Source organism: Leptopilina heterotoma, unplaced genomic scaffold (assembly GCF_015476425.1).
Source record: "Leptopilina heterotoma isolate Lh14 unplaced genomic scaffold, ASM1547642v1 Lhet_64, whole genome shotgun sequence".
Classification (NCBI taxonomy): domain Eukaryota; kingdom Metazoa; phylum Arthropoda; class Insecta; order Hymenoptera; family Figitidae; genus Leptopilina; species Leptopilina heterotoma.
This window is the reverse complement of record NW_025111150.1, coordinates 561,198-588,431: the sequence shown is the minus strand read 5'-3', so window position 1 is coordinate 588,431 and position 27,234 is coordinate 561,198. Positions and strand designations below refer to the sequence as shown.

The following is a 27,234-nucleotide window of genomic DNA, read 5'->3' as shown; positions in this document are numbered from 1 at the left end:
TTCCGCATATAAAATACCACAAAATTGCATATTTCAAATTTGTCATGATTTTCACATTATTCCATAATCGAGAAACGAACGTTTTTTTTCAAAGTTTTTCCAACACATTTTTTTGCGACCTTTTTGTAGAGACAATAATTTAGTAGAAGGAATTTATTTTTTTGAAATAAATTCAATTTTCTTTCTTTTCTTTTATGAAAAATTCAGTAAAAGGTTTATTAATCGGCGTGTAATTTATACTCGCGATTATATTGACCTTTTGAAATTGTTTATTAATTTTTTGAAAAGCAGTTTTTGCACTAAAAAAATTTATTTGAATCACTTAACCGATTACTTGACTATTAACAATTAAATATTTACTTGCATCAAATAATTTTTATTTGAGTCAATTTAAATGGTTCAGTTCATATTTACTTCAAATACTGGAATTATTGGTTCACATACAATTTAATTGACTCAAATATGGAAATTAGTGGATTCAAGTAAATATTTAATATCAATTAAATATTTAATTGAATTTAGTCGAGTAATCGGTTTTTTGAATCAAATATATTTTTTTGTGTACGAATTTTAGGGATTTTTGAAAAGAATGAGGCACTATTAATGTATTTTTTTTGTTTTCTACAAATTATCGCATGGAGAAGACGAATAAAGTAACTTTTATTAATTAAAATTAATGAATTGTAAATTTAAATATCAATCTTCAATATTTTTACGGGAATTTAATTTTTTTCAAATAATTTTAATTAAAACCTTTCAAAAGAAAATTTTTTTTTATAATTTCTAAATTCAATTATTCAAAACTGGAATAATTTTTGGTATATATAAATATTTAAATACTTATTCTTATTTATTTTTCCGCACTGGAATTAAAATTTTAAATAATTACAATTTAAAAACGTTTTGAAATTTAAATTTTAAAAAATTCATATTTTAACGTTTCAAATACTCAATTATTCTTTTAAATATTTACTGAAATTCATTTTTAAATTAATTCTTATCAGAGTTATCTTGAAAATATCAAATTGATACTAAAGTGGATCAAATTGATGACAAAAATAGGGATCAACTTTTAATTTGATCCACATTTTTGGTATCAATTCGTTGCAATTTGATACTTTTAAATAAACAGTGATTAGAAAGTTCTAGGAGAATTCAATTATTTTTGAAAATTGAATTCTTAAAGAGAATTTTATCAAAATTTTTGAAAATAATGAATTTCCTTCGAACAATTTTTATGAAATTTTTAAGAATAATTGAAATCCTACGAAGAATTTTATTATTTACATAAAAATAATTGAATTCTTGTAAAGATAATTCAATTATTTAAAAAAAAAAAAATAATTGATAGAGCAATTGATTATTTCTAAAAATTGAATTCTTATAAAAAATTTTTTCAACAATTTTGAAAATAATTGAATTCTTTGAAGAATTTATACGAAATTTAAAAAAATAATTGAATTCTTCGAGACATTCAATTAAAATTTTATTAAAATAATTGAAATCCTAAGAAGAATTTTATTATTTACATAAAAATAATTGAATTCTTGTAAAGAGAATTCAATTATTTAAATACGAAAATAAATAATTGATAGAGTAATTGATTATTTCTAAAAATTGAATTCTTATAAGGAATTTTATCAAAATTTTTGAAAATAATTGAATTATTCGAAAAATTGTTACGAAATTAAAAAAAAATTAAATTGAGGAATTGTATTAAAATAATTTAAATCCTACAAAGAATATTGATTATTTATGAAAATAATTGAATTTTTGAGAAGAGAATTCAATTATTTCAATACGAAAATAAATCATTAATAGAACAATTGATTATTTCTAAAAATTGAATTTTTATAAGGAATTTTATCAAAAATTTTGAAAATAATTGAATTATTCGAAGAATTTTTACGAAATTTAAAAAAATAATTGAATTTTTCGAGGAATTCAATTAAATTTGTATTGAAAATAATTATAATCCTACAAAGATATTGATTATTTATGAAAATAATTGATTATTTGCAACTACTTTTATTAAATTGTTTTTAAGTAATTGTATTTTTTGAAAAATTACTTATTAAAAATTTTGAATATAATTATAAATTCTTTCTAGGAATTTATTTTCAATTCTTTTGAAAATAACTGAGTTTCTGCGCGAAGAATTCTTTATTACTTGTAAAAATAATTAAATTCTCACTAAAAATATTTTAAAATTTTTTTAAATAATTGAATCTTTTAAAAAAATTTATATAAATTTGAAGTAAATAATTGAATTATTTCGAATAATTCGATTAAAATTGTATTAAAAATAATTGAATTTTTGTGATGAATTTTATTAAAGAAATTTTAAATAATTGAATACCTGTGAAAAATGTTATTATTTGTGAAAATAATTGAATTCTTGAGAAGAATTTTGTTAAAATTTTTGGAAATAATTGATTTTTTTGATAAATTTTTTAATAATAATAATTTAATTCTTTCCAGGAATTTAATTACAATATCAAAAATAATTGAATTCCTGCGAAGAATTCTATTATTTGTGAAAATAATTAAATTGTTGCAAAAATTTTTTTTCAAATTTTTGAAAATAATTGAATCATTTGCGAATTTGTCGAATTTTTTCTAAAAATTTTATAAAACATTTTTTATTTCAACTATTAGTGGATTTAAACCAGAGAAAATTATCATAAAAAAGCGAAAAAGTAACGTTTAGTGTCACAATTTTTAAAAAGTATCCAAACAGTATAGCAAATAGTAAAAAAAAATAGTAAATTTGTATTTTTTAATCTTAACAATAAAATTTACTTAATATTTTTTCCTGCGTTTCTAGAAATCCAGTATTTTTAATATATTTATTATTTTATATTCTCATCACACGAAAAAAGAATTATTTTAGCAAAATAAAGTGAAAAAATTAAATATTATTAAATTCAACTCCTCTCTAATTTCACTAAATTGTCATTATAATTTTTATCACAATAAAAATTCATTGATAATTCATTCACTCATTCATTCATTCAGAATTTCTCTTTCAAATAATAATATTCGTGTAATATTTATTTTCTTCATACATTATAAGTGTTTCTTTCCATTAAGTTGGGAAACACTGTCATTAATTTACCAAAGAGGGTTACTAGACTGGATTTCAAGAAAAAAGAAGGAGATGCCTGCAACCTTTCAACTCTTCAATTAAGTGTCTGCTCTCTTCCCTCACGTATATAAGAATTCTTTTTACTTAAAAATGCAAATGAACTTTGCTAACAATGAGGGAACTTAATGCGGTATCCCATACTCACAGTGCACGTTTAAGGGCAGAAAGGAAACAGAAGGTCAATGCCTCTTTTCTTAAAAGGAAATTGAATTATTTTTCATTTTGCGTATCCCTGGTATGTCTGCCTGTTTAACATAATAAATTAATGTTTTCCCCTCCTCTCAACTATTGTTATATTTTGCTTTTCAAAAGGTATACCAAAGTTTTAACACACAAAGTAATGTCAAATAAATTTTATATTTTTATTAATATACTTAACATGAACAACGAAATATTTTTCTTTAATCTGGTTACAAAAATAAGACTATTAAATTACATTATTGAAAATATTTAAGTCTTCTGTAAAATAGAAAATTATTTTTAACTAAAATAAAAACTTTGTTCAATATTTCGTGGGAAAAGAAATTGAGAATATAAACTTAAATGATACGTTGTACTATTTTGTAACGAAACAAACGAGTAATTGTTTTTAACGAAAAAATTTTTATCGAAATACTAAATTTGTCTTTCGTGAAATATTCACAATAAAAAAAAGTCCTGATTTTTCTCCTGTTCCACTGGTGTCAGAATGTATGTATTATTTTTATCAATCGCCTCACTAGCCATGACAAGTTGCATTAAATTTGCATTCCCCACATCGGCTTCTTCATTAACAGACTGATTGTTGACATCATTTTTTTCTGTCTCATTTTTTCCGGCTTGCGCCCTGACGACAAAGTCTTGTTTGGCAAATTTCACCTGCGAGAATTGTTCGTTCATAAATCGTCGAAAAGTCGAGTAGCCAAGTGCCTTGGTTGTTGGCGACATGTTGTTGCAATATTCCTTGTACAAATCGTGAACAGTCTTACGCGTTATATCCGCGGATAAATGTAATGGTGCATTTTTCGTGAGTTTTGTCTTTTGTAATTCCTCTTGTTTCTTGACAAACTCTTTGAGAAATTCCGTCGCATTTTTATAGATATCCAAGGAGAAAGTGTTGTGAGGAACTTTTCCATAATTCCCATGTACTCTCGGTGTCACTCCATGTGTCATGAGATGTTTTCTAATTCTCTTTATTTGATAATGAGTGCAATTTTCCAGATAGAGAAATGCGTCTAAACAAACTTTTCGACCTTGATATACATATTGAGCGCGAAGTCGTCGTCGCTCGGTGTGTCTTGCTGTTTCATAAGGATTTGTGAGACAGGCCATTGTTACTCCCATTAAATACATGTCGTGTTCTGCTTTTGTCAGTTCCGCGATGTTTAATCTGTGACGATACACTGAATCGGCATTTAAACCCCTGAAACAATTTTCGTCTTGGCATTCACAGCCTTGTTGGAAACGATCGAAAACTTGATCTGAATTGTATTCTAATGTTGTTGGATCGTAATCAGACTCTTCGTCTCCTTTGGATTTCTTTGCATTTTTAACTGGATTTTTCGATTTCTTTCGCTTTGCTGTTGTTTCTTTGCTTTTTGCCTGGAAAAAAATTTTGTTTGATAATTACAATAATCACGTTTTTGGTACAATTAAATAATTATTTCGTCAATTTTAATGATTTCAGGCCTTGGATTGACTTTAAGGACGTTGGTGAAGTTCGCGACTTTTGTAATAAAAGATTTACAAGGGAAAATATTTTTTCTTCAAATTTTTGTCTGAACAACATTTTTATATTATTAAATGAAATTGATCAACCAGGGCTCGAACCAGTGAAAGTATTTAAATATACGAACATTACGGACAAAAAATTAAAAATTGCGGAACATTTACGGACCAATTACTGACAAAATTATAATCAGTCCGAGCCAAATAAGAGAACATTTTACTTAAAACTATAAATTACATTTTTTCATAAGTATAAAACATGAAGAAATGGATCACTCCGAGTCTTCGACTCGGAACAATCGATTTCTTCACGTTTTTAAATAATTAAAGATGGCAAATTGATAAAATCATTATTTCAAACTATAAGAATTTTGTTACTGCAATTTCTTCAAAATTATTTTCAACATTTCAATTCAATCCATTTGTTTACAATATTCAATTTTACGAAATTTCAATTATTAGAAAAATTTTTAAATAAAATATATATTAGAAAATAAAAACCTCAAATAATATAAAAATAATTCAATTAAACTGTACCAAAAAAAATTAATTCCAAAATTCAATTATTTCTAAAAATTCAGGCTATATTGCTTTTAATATTTAATTATTATCTAACATTTGAATTAAAATTCATTTTTAAATCAATTTTTATTAGAAAATTCTACTAGAATTCAATTATTTAAATAAAAAGAAAGTGCAAATAAATAATTTATTGAATAATTGAATGTTTCTTAAAATTCAATTCTCATAAAGAATCGTCATCAACAAATTTTCAAATAATTGAATTCTATCAACAAATTTTAATAAAATTTTTAAGAATAATTACATTTTTCAAGGAATTCGATTAAAATCTGTTAAAAATAATTGAAATTCTACAATGAGTTTTATTATTTATGAAAATAATTGAATTTTACTATTTTTGAAAATAATTTCTGCAATAATTTGTAACTTCTCCAAAATTAAATTTTTTTTTGTTTTTAATTTAAAATTTTTCCATAAATCCGTTATTTTTAATAATTTTTGAAAAAGTGCTTTGAGAATTTTCAAATTTATTTTGTTTACAATTCAATTTTACAAAATTTCAATTATTCGGAAATTCTTTAATTATATCTATAGATATACATATATTAGAAAATAAAAACTTCAAATATTTTCAAAAAAAATCAGCAATTAAACTTTTTCGAAAAAATTAAATCCACAGAATTGTTAGTTAAAAATATGAAAAATTCAGATTTTCAAAGATTTTAATTTAAAGCTTTTTCAAAATTCAATTATTTCTAAAAATTCGCGCTGTAATTTCTTTAATATTCAATTATAATATAAAATTTTAATTGAAATTCATTTTTAAATCGATTTTTATTAAAAAATTCTACTAGAATTTAATTATTTAAATACAAAAATAATTTATTAAATAATTAAATATTTTTTAAAATTGAATTCTCATAAAGAATTTTATCAATAAATTTCAAAATAATTTAATTCTTTCTACGAAATGTAATAAAATTCCTGAGAATTTTTTATTATTTTATGAAAATAATTAAATGTTTGCGTAGAATTTTATTGAAATTTTTTTAATAAATGCTTTTGGAAAATTTGATTAAAATAGTAGATATTGAAAATAATTGAATTCATGAAAATTTTGGAAAATAATTGAAATTTTGCCAAGAATTGTATTAAAATTTTTGAAAATAATTGAATTTCTGAGAAGAATTTTAACATTTCTAAGTCATTTGTAATATCTCTAAAATTCTTTAAATTATATTTCCAAAAAATTGTAGTAAAGAAATTGTTAAAATTAATTTTTTTTTATTATTTTAAAATAATTTTTGAAAGATTATGGTTTTTTAATTATATAGTTACAATTGAAAAATTTCCAAACCATTGAAATTTGGTAAAATTTTTTTAAAATAATTGAAATTTGGTAAATTTTTTTAAAAATAATTGAAATTTGGAAGAATCTCTTGAAGATAATTGAATTTTTGACGAATTTAAATTATAATTATGTAAGATTTCTCAAAAATTTTAATAAATCTTTAAATTTAAAAAAAATGTTAAATGACCTTGTTCAAAAATAATTGAATCTTAAAAAATTATGACAAAATAATTTTAAGAATTAGTTTTTTTTTAAATATTGTAATGTAATTTTTCTAAAATAATTGAATTTTTTAAAAGAAATTTTGCATAATTTAAGAAAAACTAACTAATTTTTTTATGAATTTTAATTGAAAATTTTAAACAGGATTGCTTTCACTCAAATGTTAAAAATAATTCTAACAAATGTCCATTTTTTGTATGTATTTGAATTTTTGGAAATATGTAACTGAAAATATTGAAACTAATTGAATTTTTCAAATTTAGAATGAAACATTTTCATTAAATTTCTTGAGAATTCAATTATTATTTTCAAAATTTGCAATTAAAATTCTTCAAAAGTTGATTTCCAAAAATTGTAATAAATTACTTGAAGAAAGTAAATTATTTTCAATTATTAAATTTTACAAAACTTGAATTATTCAAAATCTTTTTAATTATACACTGAATAAAAGAATTATTTGATTTAAATAACTACTTGTCTATTATTAAATAAATATTTCCTTGAATCAAATAATTTTTATTCAAATCAATTAAATGGTTTTTGAATCAATAATTTTAGTATTTGAAGCAAATATGAACTGAACCATTTAATTGACTCAAATAAAAATTATTTCATTCAAGTAATTATTTAATTGATAATAGTCAAGTTATCGGTTGTTTGAATCAAATAATTTTTTTTCAGTGTAGGTATGTTTTAAAAATTCAATTATCTTTAAAAACATATTCAAAAATAATGAATGATTTGCCTGTAATTATTTTTCACACTATAAAAATCGAAATAAGTTGCATTTTATACTAAAAATGCGCTATTTTGTTGCAATATTTGGAAGAAAAGTCGAAAAAATGTCCATTTTTGAAAAATTAGTAGAAAATAGTAAAAAAAAGTCGAAACGAAATTCATAATATCCAAGGCCTGTGATTTGAGAAACAAAATTGAATTAATATGAATATTTAAAATTTGTTTACTTTTGTTTTTGAATTCTTTTTAGCATTGTCTTCGGTATTATCTTCATTGTTGTCTTCTGTGTTATCATCCACATTATCTTCAGTAACATCCGGCTCGGAAAAGAATAATTCGTGTCCTTTTTCAATTGACACCTTAACATTTAACTTTGCTGAAGGTTCTTCTTCCTTTGAATCCATTGTTATTGTTTTTTCTTTAATATCCAACTCCAATATTCAATATCCAATTTATAAACTCAATACTGAAGACAATATGCAGTCAGGTTCAATGAATAATTTTTTTTTTCATTGAACTGAAACAAATATTTTTACAATCTTAATGAATATCTTGTATGACAATTTTTAATTAAATGATTTTGTTTAGTCTTAATTGAAGTACAACGAAAAAAAGTGGTCGGTTTTAAAGAATTCCTCTATGGACACTAAAGTAATATCTAATAAATTGAAGGAATTTTTCTCAAATATTTATTTTTAAACACGTGCTTTTTTGTAGTGTTTTCTTTCATTTTCAAAGAAATAATTGAGGCTAATTTATAGCTGGATGCTGTAAGAGTTTAAGCGCCATATTAAATAAATGGCGTGTATCCTCTTATAGCATCCAGCCACTCTAAGTCAAAGATGAACAGTTATCTCTACATCAAATTATTCTCAAAGAAAAAATATTCTTCTTTTATCAAACGAATAATGGTATATATTGAAAATAAAATGTAAACCAAGTTGAGAGGAATTTTGACATTTTTTTTCGGTGCATAGCGATAGATTAATTTTTACAAAAACAAAAAAAATATAGCACTATTTAGAATTCGCTCTACAAAAAGGTCGAAAGTCGCTTGACAGCAAAACACGTCAGCCATTCTCGACTCTAAGGGACTTGAGTAAATGCAGTTTCACATACCTCGTTCGACACGAAAATATTTCACATTTCAACGTAAAGTGCTTAATCCACAGACACAATAAAAATTTCCTCAATTATTTATTATTTCTCACTAACGTAATGAATTGTTTCTTGAATAATTTATGAGATATTGTCAAGTTTTGTTTAGAACGATATGGCGCACAGCTCTCGTTGAGTACAATTCCGACAAAGAGGGGGCGTTTCGCCAGTAGCGTATCAATCTATAAATTTTTCATCAAAATTTAAGGGTAGTTTTTTTTATTTATCAATTAGAATTGTTCGCTGATAAATGGAAATTATTGTAGAGAAGAAGAAAAAATGATTGTGATATTTCTTTTGTTGGAAGTTTATTATTCGGTGGAAGTATTAGAAGTTTTTATTGATTTTGACTTGGAATTTGATACGATCCTGAGGGTTAGAATGAAGCGCGCAAATACGGAAAGAGAAATATAGTAAAAAAATTTAATGTTGCAAAAAATGAAAATTTTTTTCTGAATGAAATAATTAAATAAGAAAAAAAAATAACTGAAAAATATGTTAATAATTAATGAAAATGTAAAAGAAAGACTTGAGTAGAATTTTCAATTATCAAATGAACGAATTTTTTTCTATGTTTAAAGGAAATAATTAAATGAAATAATTACAATTTATTGATAATTAACAAAAAGACGTCACTAGAATTTTGAACGTTCAATCGAACGAATTTTTTTTTGTTTAAATGAAATAATTGAATAAAAATTTTAAATAGAATTTTTAACGTTCACAATTTTTTTCTGTTAAAATGAAATAATTAAGTAAAAATTAAATTTATAAATAATTATCAAAAAATGATCCACAAGATTTGAAAGTTCAAATGAACGAAATATTTTGTATTTAAATATTTATATAAATTACTGATTCGAATAAAAATTTAAAACTTAAATTTTGCGTTTAAAAACCTTAAAAATTAATTTTTTTGATAGTGACTCAAAATTATTGTAATAAAAATTGAATTTGAAGAAGAAAATAATAAATAAATTTCGTTCATTTGAACGATCAAAGCTTTAGAATCATAACAAAAATATAAAAAAAAGACTTGACTAGAATTTTGAACGTTCAAATGAACGGAAAATTTTTTCTGTTTAAATGAAATAGTTAAATAAAATAATTAAAATTTCTTTCCAATTAAAATGTAAAAAAGACTTTACTGAAATTTTGAATTTTTTCGTTCAAGTTCAAATGAACGAATTTTTTGTTATTTTTAAATGAAATAATTATATAATAATTTATGTTTTTTAAATAATTAATTCAAATAATTGATAATAAATAATTAAAATATAAAAAATTTTCTCCTTCACTAAAATTTTGAAGTTTTTCGTTCAAATGTTCAAATGAACGAATTTTTTCTTGTGTTTAAATGAAATAATTAAATAAAATAATTAAAATTTTCTAATAACTATTATAATTAAAAATATAAAAAAAACTTCACTAAAATTTTGAACTTCTAATTGAACGAAATTTTTTTTCTGTTTAAAGGAAATAATTAAAAAAAATTTTTTAAATTTGGTAATAATTAAGAAAAATAAAAAAAATTTTAACTAGAATTTTTAACGTTCACAATTTTTTTCTGTTAAAATTAAATAATTGAATAAAAATTAAACAAAATTTATAAATAATTATTAAAAAATGATCCACAAGTTTTGAAATTTCAAATTAACGAAATATTTTGTATTAAAAATATTTTCATAAATTACTGATTCGAAAAAAATTTTAAACTTAAATTCTACGTTTAAAGACTTTAAACATTAACTTTATTGATAGTGACTCAAAATTATTGTAATAAAAATTGAATTTGAAGAAGAAATAAATCAATTTCGTTCATGAAATAATTATATAAAATAATTAAAATTCTCTTCTTTACTGAAACTTTGAATTATTTTTTCGTTCAAATGTTCAAATGAACGAATTTTTTTGCTCTGTTTTAATGAAATAATTAAAATTTTCTAATAATTATTAAAAATATAAAAATACTTCACTAAAATTTTGAACTTTCAAATAAACGAAATTTTTTTCTATTTAAATATTCTATTTTAAATATTTTTCGAAATTACTGTCCATTGAAGAGAAAAATAAGAAAAATAAAATATTTTCTAAGTTGAAAATTACATTTTTTTAATGTACGTAAAAATATTCTGCAGTAAAATGCGAAGTTGTAACAAAAATATTGGCGTTCAGTTGAATATTCAAATTTTTAGGAACGTAAAAAAGTAAAAATAACTTAATAATTGTTTGTTAAAAATGTATTTTTCATGTCTTAGTTAATATTTACAAATATTTTAAAAATAGTTTTGTTATTTTATATTTTTCTATATAAAATGCAAAAAACTAGTTTCAAAAATGAAAGAATTCTTCGCATTTGTTTCACTTATTCTTATCTTTTAAAAAATAGCTTTCCGCTATTTTATAGTTTCAATAAAACTTGTTTAATCTTTGTTTAATCTCGTTGAATATAAAGTATTGAATTTTCACCTAAAAGGAGGTAGTAACAAAGCTTTGAGTCAGAGCAAATCAATAATTTGCTTATCGTAGGTCGGCAATTTGTCTGATTTTACGTTTCTCGTATTCCATGTAATATGGGCACAGAATAGTGATTTTTCTTTGTGAGAAAAAATAAATTAAATCACCTTTTTTATTATTATTATTATAAATGTCACGCACCTGGACAGCCAGTTTTGCAGTGATGATGACAGGGACAATTACAATTGTGCGAGGATTTTTGTCGTAGAATCATGTTTTGAAATGATGCATTTATAAATGCCGGCACACAGTTTTTTTTTAGGGAATGAGAAATTTCACTATTTTTTTGACACTTCTATTAAGTTTATTCACTGAAATGTTATTCGCGATAATGTCAGGAGAAAAATGTCAATTTTGACATGAACGTATCACCTGAGTATTAACACTCATTTAATCGATAAAAATATATTCATCGTGTGTGAGAGAAACTCGCAGAACGTCTCGTTTTCTGCTCCCGTGTTAGTGATACTATTCTTGCTGTAAGTTTGACAGAAGTCGAGGCGCGAGCGATGCTTTTTCACTGGCCTCTGGTGTATTTCAACGGAAACAATATTTTAATGAGTATAAATTCATGAGGTGCCCCAATGTACTTGACAAACACTATAATCAAGTATATTTTTATTTTTTAAATTCGAAAAAAATACCAAGCGATTTTTATTTCATCGTTCGTCTTCTTTAATATCAATTTACCGCTTTTAATATACGTTTCGGCTTTGGAAATATAATTTTTAATTTATTCATGAATATATTAAAAAATTAAGTGGTTTTTATCTGTGTTCAATTGAATCTTCTGTTAGATTCTTCTGGAATTAGCCGATAAATTCATCTTCATAAATTTATCATCATCATCATCATCATCGAGTGTTTGATGAGAATAATTTGTCTAAATTTTTCTTTAACTAATTCGATATAAATTATTTAATTGCATAGATAATAATTAATTGTATAGTTTATATCTAAAGAATATGCTTTTTTACGTTGATGATAAGTTTTTACTTTGATAATACATTTCTAGTTTGAAAATATACTTTTTACTAGAAACTAAAGTTACTAATTGAAAAATAATTTGTCCGATACAGAAATTGTCATTAAAATTTTCCGATTCAATTGATTACGAAACTAGAGAAATTCAAATGATGTTTAATAGAATTTAGAAAAACTGTCTATAACAATAGTGGCTATTATTATATATTTGTCGTCAAATGTAATAACTGGTTTGAGGAGAAATTACATAACGTAATTCAATTGATTCATGTCAATCATATTATTTCCATTTATCAATCCTTAGCCTTACATTATAATATTTTATACTTTATAGAATTGCGTAAAAATTAAAAATTACTTCAAAATTGAGTAAAAATACTTGAAAAATGACAAAAAACTTTTAGTTCAAAAAATACTAAAAGTACAAAAATACTAAAACAAATAACATTTTTGAGGAGGAAAGTGCCGCACCTTTTGCAAAAAAGTATTTTTAAAAGTTATTGTAAATTATACAAAAGTATCAAAAAAACTTTAAAGTTAGATATGACGCTTTCCTCCTTAAATAAAAATACTTTAACATTAAAAAGAATTTTTATTCTTTTTAATGTTTTGATTCCCAAAAACAATTAGACTTGATACAATGAAAATTTGCTCATGTGAATTATAAAAATCACGTGAATGTTGTAAACAGCAATCTATAGCAGTTACGCAATCCTTTCCTACTTCGTAATCATTTAGCGTTTGGTTCGTTTTAGGAAATTACATAAATTTAATTATTGTTTAAGCTCACAGTAGAAAATCATAGCAAAGGAACTTTATATAGTTTTTTCTATAAATATATTTGGTTTTTCTCTAAAGTCGATTCTTCCTGAGGAAGATTAGTAGAAAACAGGTGAAGAACACATTATTTTTTTTTGACTTGTTCATATGGCTTGGGCGATTAATTTTCTCTCCTCTATTTTAGGGACTTATCGATTTAAATAGCCTACATTCATTTAAATTTAAATGTTTCCTTTTCTATTTCTTTCTTGTTTGATATATACGAAATTAGAGACAATGTGTAGTGTCAAATTCATAAGAGATCAAATTTGTTGATAATTTCATAGAGCTTATTTTTAGAAAGGTAAAGAATAGAATATTGTAGAATCTAAAAAAAAGTGATTATATTATTTAATGACATGACGACTGTGAGGAACTAATAATACAAATTGGGTTTACGTAAATGGAGTAAAAACGTTTATTGGAAGAATTATTTACTATTATGGGAACAATGAGAGTCGATTTAATAAATTAGTTGGACTAATGAAGTTTATTATTTATGTCAATAGAATATAAAGATTCTCTTTTGAGTAGAATAAAGTTAATGAAGTTATGGAAGTTTATTAATTTTGTTTTAATTTTCATTTCATGGGACGTTAAACAAAGTTCTTTTTTGTATTGAATTTTAATATAAAAAACCGAGTTTCAAATTTTTGATAAAAGTATACCTTATTATTTTTCTACTTTGTATAGTAATTCTGTTTGGAAATCAGGGAAAAGTCAAAGAAAAACAGAATTAAATTTTCTTGACAAACCTGTTTTATATTGTATAAAGAATTTAATTCTTTTACTCTTAAAAATTATTTTGAAATATAATTGTATTTTTTATAACAATTCCAGGGCTCGAAGCAGTGAAAGTATTTAAAAATACGGACTTTACGAACTAAAAATTAAAAATTACGGACCGATTAAATTAAATAAATATTGAATAAAATTTTTTCATAACTATAAAACATGAAGAAATCGATCACTCCGAGTCTTCGACTCGGAGTAATCGATATCTTCATGTTTTCTAATAATTAAAAATGACCATTTGATAAAATGCAACTTCTTCAAAATTATTTCCATCATTTAAATTCAATTATTATTTTCTATAATTTTCAACCAAAATTCTTCTCTATAAATTTTGTAATTTTCTAAAAAGTTCATATTGAGAATTTTCAAATCCATTTCTTTACAATACAATTCTACGTGAAATTTCGATTATTCGGAAATTCTTCAATTATGTAAATATATTGTAGAAAATAAAAACTTCAAATAATTTTAAAAAAATTCAATTAAACTTTTTTTTTTTTAAATTAATTCTACAGAATTGTCGGTTAAAAGTATGAAAAATTCCAATTTTCCTAAAAATTTAATTAATTTTTATTTAAAAATTCTACGAGAATTCAAAGAAGTTTATTAAAATTTTTAAAAATAATTGAATTTCTGTGAAGAATTTTATGAAAATTTAAAAAAAAATTGAATTTTTAGAAAGAATTCTGTTATTTATGAAAAGATAATTAAATTCTTTACAAATAATTGAATTTCTGGGAAGAATTTAGATATTTATAATTATAATGACAATTCAATTCTTCACAAGAATTGTATTACAATTTTTAAAAATAATTGAATTTCTTCGAAGAATTTTGTAAAAAAAATTTTAAATCATTTATTTCCAAAACTAAGAATTTTGTTATTTATGAAAATAATTGAATTCTTACGAAGAATTTTGTTATTTATAAAATTAATTGAATTCTTGTCAAGAACTTTATTAAAATTATTGCAAATAATTAAATTTCTGTGAAGAATTTTATGAAAATTTAAAAAAATAATTGAATTCCTGCTAAAATGTTGTTATTTTTTAAAAGAATTGAATTTTTTTAAAGAATTCTGTTATTTATGAAAAAATAATTGAATTCTTTCCAAATAATTGAATTTCTTCGAAGAATTTTATAAAAAAAAATTCGAAATCATTTAATTCCAACTAAGAATTTTGTTCTTTATGAAAATAATTGAATTTCTGTGAAGAATTTTATGAAAATATTAAAAAATAATTGAATTCCTGCTAAAAATGTTGTTATTTTTTTTTAAAGAATTGAATTTTTGTTAAGGATTCTGTTATTTATGAAAAGATAATTGAATTCTTTCCAAATATTTGAATTTCTTCAAAGAATTTTGTAAAAAAAAATTTAAATCATTTAATTTCTACTAGGAATTTTGTTCTTTATGAAAATAATTGAATTCTTACGAAGAATTTTGTTACTTATAAAAAATAATTGAATTCTGGTCAAGAACTTTATTAAAATTATTGAAAATAATTGAATTTCTGCGAAGAATTTTGATATTTATAATGATAATTGAATTCTTGACAAGAATTTTATTGTATTACAATTTTAAAAAATAATTGAATTTCTTCAAAGAATTTTGTAAAAAAAAATTCAAGTCATTTAATTCCTACTAAAAATTTTGTTCTTTATGAAAATAATTGAATTCTTACTAAAAATTTTGTTATTTATAAATATAATTGAATTCTTGTCAAGAACTTTATTGAAAGTTCTGAAAATAAAAGAATTTTTGCGAAGAATTTTATGTTAATTTTGGAAAATAATTGAATTTTTGCTAAAAAATTTGTTACTTTAAAAATAATTTAATTTTTGCGAAAATTATGAAAAGTTTAGAAAATAATTAAATTCTGCGAAGAATTGTATTATTTATATAAAGATAATTAGAATTTTGACGAGAGAGAATTTAAACAAATTTTTGAAAATAATTGTATTTCTGCGAAGAGTTTTATTACTGTTGTAAATAATTGAATTTTTTTAAATCAAATTACGGTTTTTATGGACCTTTTTTTAAAAAAACTGACTTTTACGGACTTGAAGCAAATTTATGGACCTATTTCGAGCCCTGCAATTCCAACTAAAAATTTGAAAAATAATTGATTTTAGAAAAATTTAGAATTCGAGTTTTTTTGTTTTCAATCATTTGTCTAATAGAATGTGACAGATATTATTTAAAGAACCTCTAAATTGCATCAACTGCACAATAAATTATTTAATAAAACAAAGGGGAGATTCCGCTTCGGACCCAAACCGATTGATGCGAAAACGGCGAGACAGAACGACAGGTTTCAAGAATTATTTATGGACTTACCAAAGTCGAAACAACGGCAACAAAAATGAGAAAACACAAACACAACAATTTACCAATAATAAATATTAAACACGGATTCAAATCAACACTCGTATTTATTTATTACTATTTACACTTAAACTTGTTATTCAGAATTACGGCAAAGATAATTAATTGACTATACTTTACAAACTTATAACGAACTGACTCGAAAGCAATTAATTATGGTAATGATGCCGGCCGGCTTCCTCTCGCGACGCTTCCTCGAAGATCCAACAGACGAACTCCTAAACCGCTTCACCCATTGGACGCTGGAACCACCGCACACGACGAAACCCAAAACCTCCGGCCCAATCACAAAAGACCCGCGAATATTCAAAATGAATATTAAACGTAAATAACCAAAAAGGAAAATCATAACGAAATGCTTCGTTACAATCCCCTCTCCTAGGCCAACAATAATCCAAAAATTGTTGCCGATTAAACCCAAAATAAACAAAAGAAAAACTACCAATTCAAAGAATGAAACTAAATATATTTATTCAAAAACTAGTTAACACTTAACCAGAAAAATCAAATTAAATTAAAGAATAATGAAAAACCAAAAATAATAAAAAAAAACCAAAATAAACTCTTTTTTTTCAAAATACTGGGGCCCCCATTCTATGGGAAACCTCTTCGTTGGCGATCCTGCCAAAAAGCAGTGCGAGCCGCAATCGCCAATTCCTGCGGGAGGCCAACCAAAGATGCCTCCAGCAACCTCAAATCGTCCATCAACCCAGTGGCCGAAGGCACTGGATCTGGAACCACCTCATCAGCCGACGGTTCAACCGCTGAGCCAACCAATGGCAACCTTTCAGCCATCTGAACTGGAGCAAGTTGCCCCGGTTCATCAACCTCAGCCCGAACGACCACTGATGCCACTTTTTTGTGATAGACGGCTCCCTTATTGCCGCCCTTAGTCCCTTGACCTCTTCTACTTGACTCCGACTGGTCAGATCTCTCCAATGACACTGATGAACCCGAACGCTTCATCCACAAACGGTAAGCTCGTGCACAGCGTGGGCAATCCTCCATCATGACCCCAAATCGGCCACAATTCCGGCAGAAAATGTCAATTGGCTCCGGACAGTAAGCCAATTTGTGGGACATACTCCAGCAATTGAAGCATGCCCCCATAGGAGGATCCAAATCCGGGTCCGTCGGAATGCGGTCCAACCGACAGAAAATCCGTCCCACAGTCAACATAGGCCGTGCGAGCCTAGCCTCCTCCCTGAATCGGTCCGCTGGACGAGGAACCACCATTACATTTGGCTCCCGTGGTCGGACCTGAACCTCTGGTTCCTCACGACCACAAGCCTTATGTTTTTTAGTTCCCTCGTTGACCAAAACCGGATCATCCTCTTGGTCCATCACAATTGAGTCCAATTCCTCAACAGCGTACTGGCTCTCCAAAAACTCACGACTTTCCGCTGAGCAAGCTCCACGATCCACACCTGTGCCGGGGCGAGCTGCACAAGCTTGCTCCTCATCCTGCCAGGCGAAAGAAATTCCGCGACCCACAGAACGAACACCAGCTGGAGGCAAGGACACGTCGACTCCGAGGAACTAGAAACCTCATGGCTTCTCACCACCCGTCTAATGGCACCTCCTGATGCCTGACCAGAGCCTGAAGGGAGTTTGCTGCGCCACATATCGCCCATGATGACGATGATCCTTTAAGAATTAACTTGGCTCGAACAAATCTAAAACATAAAATAAATAAGTAACACATTCAAAATTATTGCCGAGAACGTGGAGGTATAAAACGTTTGAGATCGGACACATGAACCTTAGCCACACGGCGGTTATTACCCGAACCCAATTCATAAACCGACGGAGACAATTGCCTAACAATTTCATAGGGACCCTCAAATTTAGGAGCCAACTTTGCCGAAAACCTATTTGCCGCATTCGACAACTTATGAGTTCTCCATAAAACCTGATCCCCCACATGAAATGTAGCCTCTCGTTTATTACGGTTATAATAGCGACTTTGTTTTTCCCGTTTCTCGTCAATAAACCTCGCAACCAGATCTCTCAGCGCGTCCAACCTACGCAACCTATCGCACCAAACCTCTGGATCAATCCTCTGAACCGTAACCTTACTTTCAACTTCTCTCCTCAAACTCTTAACCGGTTGAGGCTGACGGCCATAATTCAAAAAGGCCGGTGAAACCTTTGTTGAAGACTGCACGGCCGTATTGACCGCATGTCGGAACTCATGGACATGTTTGTCCCAATTCCGATGATCCTCGCCTACAAAAGTCGCAATCATCGTTTTCAAAGTACGGTTACTTCGTTCGACCGGGTTAGCCTGGGGGTGGTATGGCGGCGTTGTTAAATGCCTGACACCATAGTCCTCCAAAACGGATTTGAGGTGTTGGTTGTCGAACTCCTTTCCGTTATCCGTTAACAGAAAGTGAGGAGTGTCCCACCTGAACACGACCAATTCCTCAAATGCCTTCGCAATGGATTTGCCATCAGCAGACCTGATCGGTTTAACCTCAATCCAGCGTGTAAACAAATCCTGGAAAACAACCAAATGCTTACACTGATTCTTGCTGGATGGAAACTCCATACAGTCCGCTGCAACCACCGTCCACGGTTGTTCCACAATCCTTTGACCCATTAACCCTTGAGGCCCTTCTTGCGAAACCTTAAACCTTTGACAGTCAGGACACTCTCGAACAAACTTCTGGACATCATGCCAAATGCCTGGCCAGTAATATTCTGCAGCCACCCTAGCATATGTCTTCTCTATTCCCAAATGACCTGCTGCAATTTCAGAATGAGCATCCCTGAGTATCCTACTCCGATGCTCCTCTGGGACAACCAACTTCCAACCCTGTTCTTCGCCCGTGATTGGTAACAATAATGGATCGTTCCTATGACGATACAACAAATTGTTTTCCACCAACCAACCTGGAAAACGTTGAGGAAACTCCTCAACCAATTGTTTCCTCTTGATGAACCACGGGTCATCAATGGTGCTGAAAGCCGACATCTCGTCCGTGTTATCCTCGTACATACGCGACAATGCGTCCGGTACGTGATGATTAACACCGCGACGATGAACAATGTCGAAATCCCATTGTTGCATCTCGAGTGCCCAACGAGCCAAACGACCAGACGGATCCTTAAGATTCCTGAGCCACCTCAGAGCACTATGATCCGTAATAGCCTTAAACCGATATCCCTCTAGATATGGCCTGAATTTTTTAATGGCCCATAATAATGCCAAACACTCACGCTCAGTGACACTATAATTCCTTTCTGCCCCTGTCAAAGCCTTACTTGCGTACACAATTGGGTGTTCGCCATCCTCAGACTCCTGAGTCAACACCGCGCCAATCGCTGAGTCGCTAGCGTCACATTGGACAGTAAACGGTTTGCTAAAATCCGGCCGAGCCAAAACTGGGGCCGATACCAACTTTTTCTTTAAAGTTTGGAAAGCCTCCTCATGCTCAGCTGTCCATTCCCAAGCTCTTCCTTTTTGAAGAAGCCTTAAAAGTGGTACCTTGATCTCGCTATCATTCTCTATGAAACGAGAATACCACCCAACCATTCCCAAGAAACGCCGAAGCTGTTTAATATCCTGGGGTGCCGGGTATTCTAAAACCGGTGCCACCTTCTCGGAATCAGGCCTCAAACCATCCCTATCCAAAACATAACCCAAATAGGTTACCCGAGAGCAACCAAATTCACATTTGTCTGGGTTTACCACCAAACCAGCAGACGCCAATCTCTTCAACACTATCCTCAACCATCTGATATGCTCGTCATAATCATCGGTGACAATTATGATATCATCGAGATATCCAAAAACGACAGGTTCAAATTCTGGACCAAACAACGAGTCCACAAACCTTTGAAACGTGCCGGGGGCGTTTGTTAACCCAAAAGGCATTCTCTTAAACTGGAAGAGACCCAAACCTGGAACCGAAAAAGCCGTGTACTTTTTACTTTCCGCCGACATCGGTACCTGATGGTATGCCATTTTGAGATCGATTTTGGAGATATAACGAGCCTTCCTCAGTTTATCCAAAATAAAATCGATACTCGGTATCGGGTAAACGTCCCTAATTGTCACCTTATTGAGGTCCCTATAGTCAAAACATAACCTGAGTGTCCCATCACTCTTTTTGACTATTACCGGCGCAGTGCTCCAATCACTGGACGCTGGTTCGATAATTCCTTGATCCCATAATTTTTGAACCTCCTTGATCAACCACTGCATGATCATCGGAGACATTCTCCTCGGCCGATGCTTAATCGGCGAGTGATCAGTCAACCTAATGTGGTGCTCCGTCAACGACGTCACCCCATGTTCCTGACCTTGAGGAAGGACCAATTCATTAACCAAACTTTGAACCTCATTTCTCTGATCAACCGTAAGCTCCGAAATACCTGCACATTCCGCGAAAATACCCTCAGAGTTTATTTCTCCATTATCGGACGCAAACTTATGCCATTCTTGGCCATTAATCCTCCAGAGACCTTTCCCAAGCTGGACATCCATATCCATTTCCCTACAGAAATCCATTCCCAAAATTAAATCCTGGGTTAAGGTGCTAAGGGCTTTCAGCTCGAAAGACTGCGCATATCCATCGACTGTCAACCATAACCTTAATTTCCCTAAAGTTTGAGTGGATCCCCCAATGGCACTTTGGATTGCCGTATCCGCTTGTTCCAACCTTTCTCTGAATTTTTCAGCCAATTTGGGACCAATAACCGAAACCATTGCCCCTGGATCGAACAACGCATAGTATGGACGATCCGCAATGATTACCTTTAAAAAGTACCTATTTTCAGGCCTAGTCCCATCGACAATCTCGTTTGAATCCGGAGAACCTACTGCATCCGATGCAGTTTTTCCCCTCTCCTGGACTTTACGTGTTGAACCTTCTTCAACACTATTAGTCCTACTAACACCAGGGGCCTCACTAAGCTTTTCCGCAGAAACCACAGCTCTATCTAAGCCCACAGAGAATGAGTACTCCTCATTCATTTGACCAAAGTCACTACTCTCGTTTTCGGTAACCACTATTGGCGAGCCATTTGTTCCACCAGAAACGTCCCAAGTCCCGCGACGACCTGAGCATGGTTCAAGCCTAGTCCTACCGAATGTGCCCAAATTCACGCTGACACAATTTCCAACATTTGAGAGTGAGTTCTCCTCACTCGCAACACACAAATTCCCAAAATTTGAGAGTGAGTTCTCCTCACTCGACACACACAAATTCTCAACATTTGAGAGTGAGTTCTCCTCACTCGACACACACAAATTCTCAACATTTGAGAGTGAGTTCTCCTCACTCGACAAACACAAATTTTCAACAATTGCAGGTGAGTCCTCCTCACCAACAATACACACTTGAGATGGATTACAGAGTGAGTTCTCCTCACTCGGCAACGAATAATCCATCTCTTGAACACGCAAAAACACTGCATTACTACACACAGGGACCTCTAACCCTGTCCCTACTGTTTGGATTGGGGGGGGAAGAAGTTGGATTGTCCCCCCCCTTTCGCGTTTTCCAAATATCTTCGGAACTCGACGCACCTTGGACATTGAGCAAAAACTGCTCCCTTAGCCCCACAAACCTGACACGAAACCTCAACCTGAGCTTGCTGTCTGCTAGGGCATTCTGTAGCAAAATGACCCTGCTGTTGGCAGCTAAAACAAACCCGATAAGGACACTGGGACAGACGATGTCCCACAACCTGACAACCATTGCAAATACCCATAAAAGGAACCTGACCACTACCCTGGTTTGATACACCCGGTTTAGGCCTACCTTGTTGGGGTAATGCACCAGCCACTTGGCCGCTCGGTGCATTAGGTGGGGCCCTTGCACCCCCACTTTGCGAATAAATTATAGGTTGTACCGGCCCCGGAGCTACCTGCATTGGCTTGGGCCACCCTTTATTTGGTTGACCCCCTGCAGCTCCTCTAGGCCGACCCTGACTCATCCCAAATGCATCCACTGCATTTTCCTTATTTTCCGTTGTTTCCTGTTTCGCTTGAGATTTATTCTTGGACTTCTTTTGTCCCCTAGCCTTTTTACTACTCTTACTACTCTCAGATGAAGAGCCCTCGACCAATGCATCCAATTTTGTCCCTTTCGGAACCCCTTTTGGTGCAGCCGACGGAACCCTCATCTTTTCCTTAGCCGGGGGTGGAACATACCTCTTGTCAATGTCCCTGATTCGCTCGTATTTCCTCAGAATATGCTCTAATTCCCCTATATTTTCAACCTCGAAATTCGACACATACCTACGATAATCAGGTGTTAACCCTCGAAAAACCACACGCAAAAATTTCCTAGCAGAAATAGGATGCCTAAAATGATCGGCTATTGTGCGCAGACTCATAATATAGGTTGAAATTCTTTCTCCTTTAGCCTGAGTTCGAGCTTTAAGCTCGTCCCAAAGGTCCTCATCATCGAGAACACTGGAGAATTCTCTCAAGAACGCCTTTTTAAATTGTTTCCACGAAACAATCTCGTTCCTAGTCAACCTATACCAACGGCTGGCTGCCCCACGCAACGCCGAAGGAACCGCTTTAAGAATTTCTTGACCAGAAAGATCATAGCATGAAATGCAATCCCCTAGCCGCTCTAAAAATTCTTCTGGGTCCTCCCTTTCGCCCGCCGAAAATTTAATTTCCCAGTCCTTAAGCGCCTTTGTTAAATTCAAACTAGACCCATGGTGGTGGTGATGGCCCTTTTTTGACCTATTAACCATTTTCCTAGAGTCCAGACTCGCCTCTGACTCAGAGTCACTGGACAACTGCCACGTTGAGAGCCTAGTTTTACGTGAAGAACTATTTTTACGCCCTTGGGACCGTTTCCTACTTTTTTGCTTCCTAATCTCATCCCAACTATCGCTTTCCGAATCCATCCCTACTGGAGTTGGAAGACCTTCTGCTCGTCTCCCCCACTCTTCTGCTTCAGGAGGGGTAAGCACCCTCTTAATATCCTTATTAAAAGAAGACATTCTCTTATGGTGCTTATCCGGAAAACTATTAACAACCTCGTCGCTCAAGTCAAAATTCGATTCAGCCTGGTAAGCCCTACTCCTTTGGGAGTAATAACCTGCCGATTCTACTCTAGGGGCCTGTGGCTCCCACTGTGTCCCACTATCGAACCGATTTATCTGTGGTCGTTTGGGTATAGTCCCATTTCCCCCAATTTGTTGTTGGGAAATAACCTCAGGACCTGCAATTTGTTGATCCGAGATCACCCCGGAACCTCCACTAGGTCCCGAATTTCCCGAATTTTGGGGAGACACTACCCTATCAGAGACCGATTCAAGTGTCTGGGCCACTGCATTAACTGGGGGGTGTAACCAATTAACCTCTACGTTCCTATTTTGGGCAAAAATAGCGCCCAAATCTGGATGGAAATGCATCCTAGCATTAACCTGACTTACTCTCCAACTACTCGGTGTAATCATTGGAGAGGTGACGCCACCTACTGCCGAACTCCAAACCACATTCGTTGCGGCCCTCCCGCTCGAATTAGATGTTGTGGTCACCACTGAGTTGGCCACTGACGTCACACAAGTCGTAACAGTGCTACTGCTGGCCGAAGCTACTTCGGCACTTTCTACTTGTTGTTCTCTTTCAAAACCCAAAAAGTAATCGTCATTACTCGACAAAACCTGAGAATCTAGTTCCCCTAACAGGTTGCCCTCATGTGCACTTAAATCAATGGCCGCATCCTGTTCTGTTTCATAACCCGAGTAATCGACCGTTCTTGCCCTGCGAGGTGCAAGTGCCTCGCTCAAGAAAACTCTCTGAGAATCCGCCGCATCATACATTTCCAACCACGGAACCGAAATTATCCCCGCTAAAATTTCCTTGGTCCTGAATCGCAATAAGCGTTCCCGTAGTATCTGGATTGAACCCTTTGTACTACAATTAGCCCTAACCAAATCCTGAACCAAATCATTAACGGGGGTTCTTTGAATTTCCCTCCAAATGACCCTAGCTTGCCGACTTTCCAAAATTTTGAGCATATGCTTTTGATACGAATCCATATTTGATACGTTTATCCAAAAGTGCAAAATTTCAATAAATAGATCCACAACAAATCCAAACAATTAATTAACAAAATTAATTTGTCAATCAATTTAAAATTTTTTAACACACTAAAAACAAAATAATATTCAAATAAAATTTCCAAACCCAAAAACCAATTTGTAAATTGTCACTTAAAACAAATCTAAATCCTCATGGATTTACCCAATTTGTTTTGACCTTTACGACCCCTCGTCGTGCCAAACCCAAATTATTAATCCGCTAAATCCACAAAGAAAAATTATTGCTTACCAATTAACTAAAAATTTATCATTAAATACAATTGAATATCAATTTTCCGACAAATAATAAAATGATAAACAACCAAAAATGTTCAGTGACCATTAACCAACAAATTTGGAAATTTTTACACTAAAACACAAACCCAAAATTTTATGCTATAACACAAATCAAAATAAAAAAAATTTTACACTTGTGAAAAATTTTCAAAGTCCTGAAAATTTTACTTTTGAGAAAAATAATAAATAAAAACAAATCATTTTCCCACAAAATAGCATAAAATAAAGATCCAAACACAAATAATAATTAAAAAATGTCACTCGAAATTCGGATTAAAATAATAAAAAATTTCATTAATTAAACTTTGTTCAAAAATAAAACCACAATATGGCTGCCACTAACGCTCAAAATTTTCATACGGCCCAAAATCGCCGTCATGTAAAATTTTTCCCTCGTTTATTGGCAACCTCGTCCCTGGATTCAATTTTCCAGAATTTATAAAAATTATTTTAACCCAAATAATACCCAAAAAACAAAAAATATTTTACAAATTAACACCATAACGCGACAAAAACCTAAAAAAAATATTTGACAAAAATACTTGTTGAATTTTAATTAATGTTCATTAATTAAAATGGCCGGGAAACAATTTCGAAAAATCAACCTTTTTTTCCGACGCAATGGTATTGACCACCAATACTCAATCGGCGTCTCTTGCCATGTGCTCGGTGCACTTGCACTCAACCATTGCTTCCTCGAAAATTTGTCAAATTTCCCAAGTTTCCCGAATTTTATTTCCGCCAAAAATATTTTTCCCAATAAACATAAAAAAGTCAATTTATCCAATTGCCGTAAAATCAAAATAATTACTCGCGAACAATTTCGAGAAAAATCCACCAAAAGTTCAACTTTTGAACCAACAGCCAAAGTATTGACCTCACAATACCAACCCAACACGACAAACACTATGTCAATACTTTTACGGACAAAAAATAATCCGTTGGATTTTTCCCAATTTATTTTATCAATTAAATTCGCGTCACTTGCCCAAAATTTTTACAATTAATAATTCACTGCCAAAAATGTTCCATTTATTTCACTGAAATTCCCGAAAAATTAGCCTCACAGAAAAACAATTGTCCCAACTTCGACATTTTTCAAGTTTGCTTTTCGCGCCTATCCAAAATGTCTGCCCATATTTCACGAGCACATGTTTTCAGACAAATTTTCGAAACCAAATTTATCACTTAAAATAATCCCAAATATGGTCAATTTGACCATCACTCAAACCCAAAAAATTCAGTGTCCAAACACAAACCTTTTAGCCTCCAAAAATATTATTTATAAAACCATAAAACACAAATATTACCATGTCGCTTTGTCTCTCAGTCCAACGCTTTGCCCCACGTTGGGCGCCAAATTTGTGACAGATATTATTTAAAGAACCTCTAAATTGCATCAACTGCACAATAAATTATTTAATAAAACAAAGGGGAGATTCCGCTTCGGACCCAAACCGATTGATGCGAAAACGGCGAGACAGAACGACAGGTTTCAAGAATTATTTATGGACTTACCAAAGTCGAAACAACGGCAACAAAAATGAGAAAACACAAACACAACAATTTACCAATAATAAATATTAAACACGGATTCAAATCAACACTCGTATTTATTTATTACTATTTACACTTAAACTTGTTATTCAGAATTACGGCAAAGATAATTAATTGACTATACTTTACAAACTTATAACGAACTGACTCGAAAGCAATTAATTATGGTAATGATGCCGGCCGGCTTCCTCTCGCGACGCTTCCTCGAAGATCCAACAGACGAACTCCTAAACCGCTTCACCCATTGGACGCTGGAACCACCGCACACGACGAAACCCAAAACCTCCGGCCCAATCACAAAAGACCCGCGAATATTCAAAATGAATATTAAACGTAAATAACCAAAAAGGAAAATCATAACGAAATGCTTCGTTACAAGAATTAATCATTAAATTTAATTATTTAATAAATAAAAATTTGTTTGTGAATAATTTTGACTCTCGCCAACTGAAACTAATGTGTAAAGATCATGAATATTGGAAAAAGTGCAACTCATCAAAAATCTATAACTTTATACTTAAGGGTTGTTCTGTACGTTAAGTGTTGCCTCTAAAATGTATAAAGATTCATAGACCTCTTCATGTGCAACGTAGTAGAATTAATTATTATTTTCAACATATATATAGAAAAAGGTGAAATTTAGAAAACATACTTATTTTAGTACTACATTTAGATTTTAATATAATTAAACGAGTAAATGAAAAGAAAACGTGAGATATTTTAGTAAAATCGAAGAACTGAATAAAGAGATATTTTTATCTTGAAATCCAGCGACATGCAGGGACGAGAGACTTTTGACCCGACATATATGTATACATATTGTGGATCAAAGATTTTTCTATTAATAAAATAAAAAAAAGGGAGTTTTTATTTCATAATTAAAATCCACTATACTCTATCTTCTTTATAATATTCAGTACTCAGTCTACGTTATATTCAATAATTTTATCTTGTTTTAGAATTTTAAAAATAA

The 27,234-nt window shown here is 30.2% G+C and overlaps 4 protein-coding genes across 5 annotated transcripts in view; 1 reads left to right on the top strand and 3 right to left on the bottom strand.

Moving 5' to 3' along the window:
• Window positions 1-27,234, top strand: part of LOC122509911 — a 195,987-nt gene that overhangs the window by 17,566 nt on the left and 151,187 nt on the right. The gene's annotated exons all lie outside the window — the stretch shown is intronic.
• Window positions 1-27,234, bottom strand: part of LOC122509900 (guanine nucleotide exchange factor DBS-like) — a 49,135-nt gene that overhangs the window by 19,514 nt on the left and 2,387 nt on the right. Inside the window, exon 1 of one of the 2 annotated variants that reach the window (XM_043624221.1) lies at window positions 11,505-11,873. The exons of the other annotated variant lie outside the window; for it this stretch is intronic. Coding sequence (XP_043480156.1) covers window positions 11,505-11,577 — 73 coding nt within the window. The 5' untranslated portion in view covers window positions 11,578-11,873. Of the gene's footprint in view, window positions 1-11,504; window positions 11,874-27,234 lie in introns of those variants that run through there. 2 annotated transcript variants of the gene reach the window in all.
• LOC122509905 lies at window positions 3,555-9,007 on the bottom strand. Its single transcript, XM_043624229.1, has 3 exons — window positions 8,808-9,007; window positions 7,916-8,205; window positions 3,555-4,729 (listed from the first exon to the last, which is right to left on the bottom strand). The coding sequence occupies exons 2-3, from the start codon at window positions 8,090-8,092 to the stop codon at window positions 3,788-3,790; spliced, it is 1,119 nt and encodes a 372-aa protein (XP_043480164.1). The 5' UTR covers window positions 8,093-8,205; window positions 8,808-9,007; the 3' UTR covers window positions 3,555-3,787.
• Window positions 16,378-26,360, bottom strand: LOC122509908. Its single transcript, XM_043624232.1, has 2 exons — window positions 26,223-26,360; window positions 16,378-18,025 (listed from the first exon to the last, which is right to left on the bottom strand). The coding sequence occupies exon 2, from the start codon at window positions 17,691-17,693 to the stop codon at window positions 16,944-16,946; it is 750 nt and encodes a 249-aa protein (XP_043480167.1). The 5' UTR covers window positions 17,694-18,025; window positions 26,223-26,360; the 3' UTR covers window positions 16,378-16,943.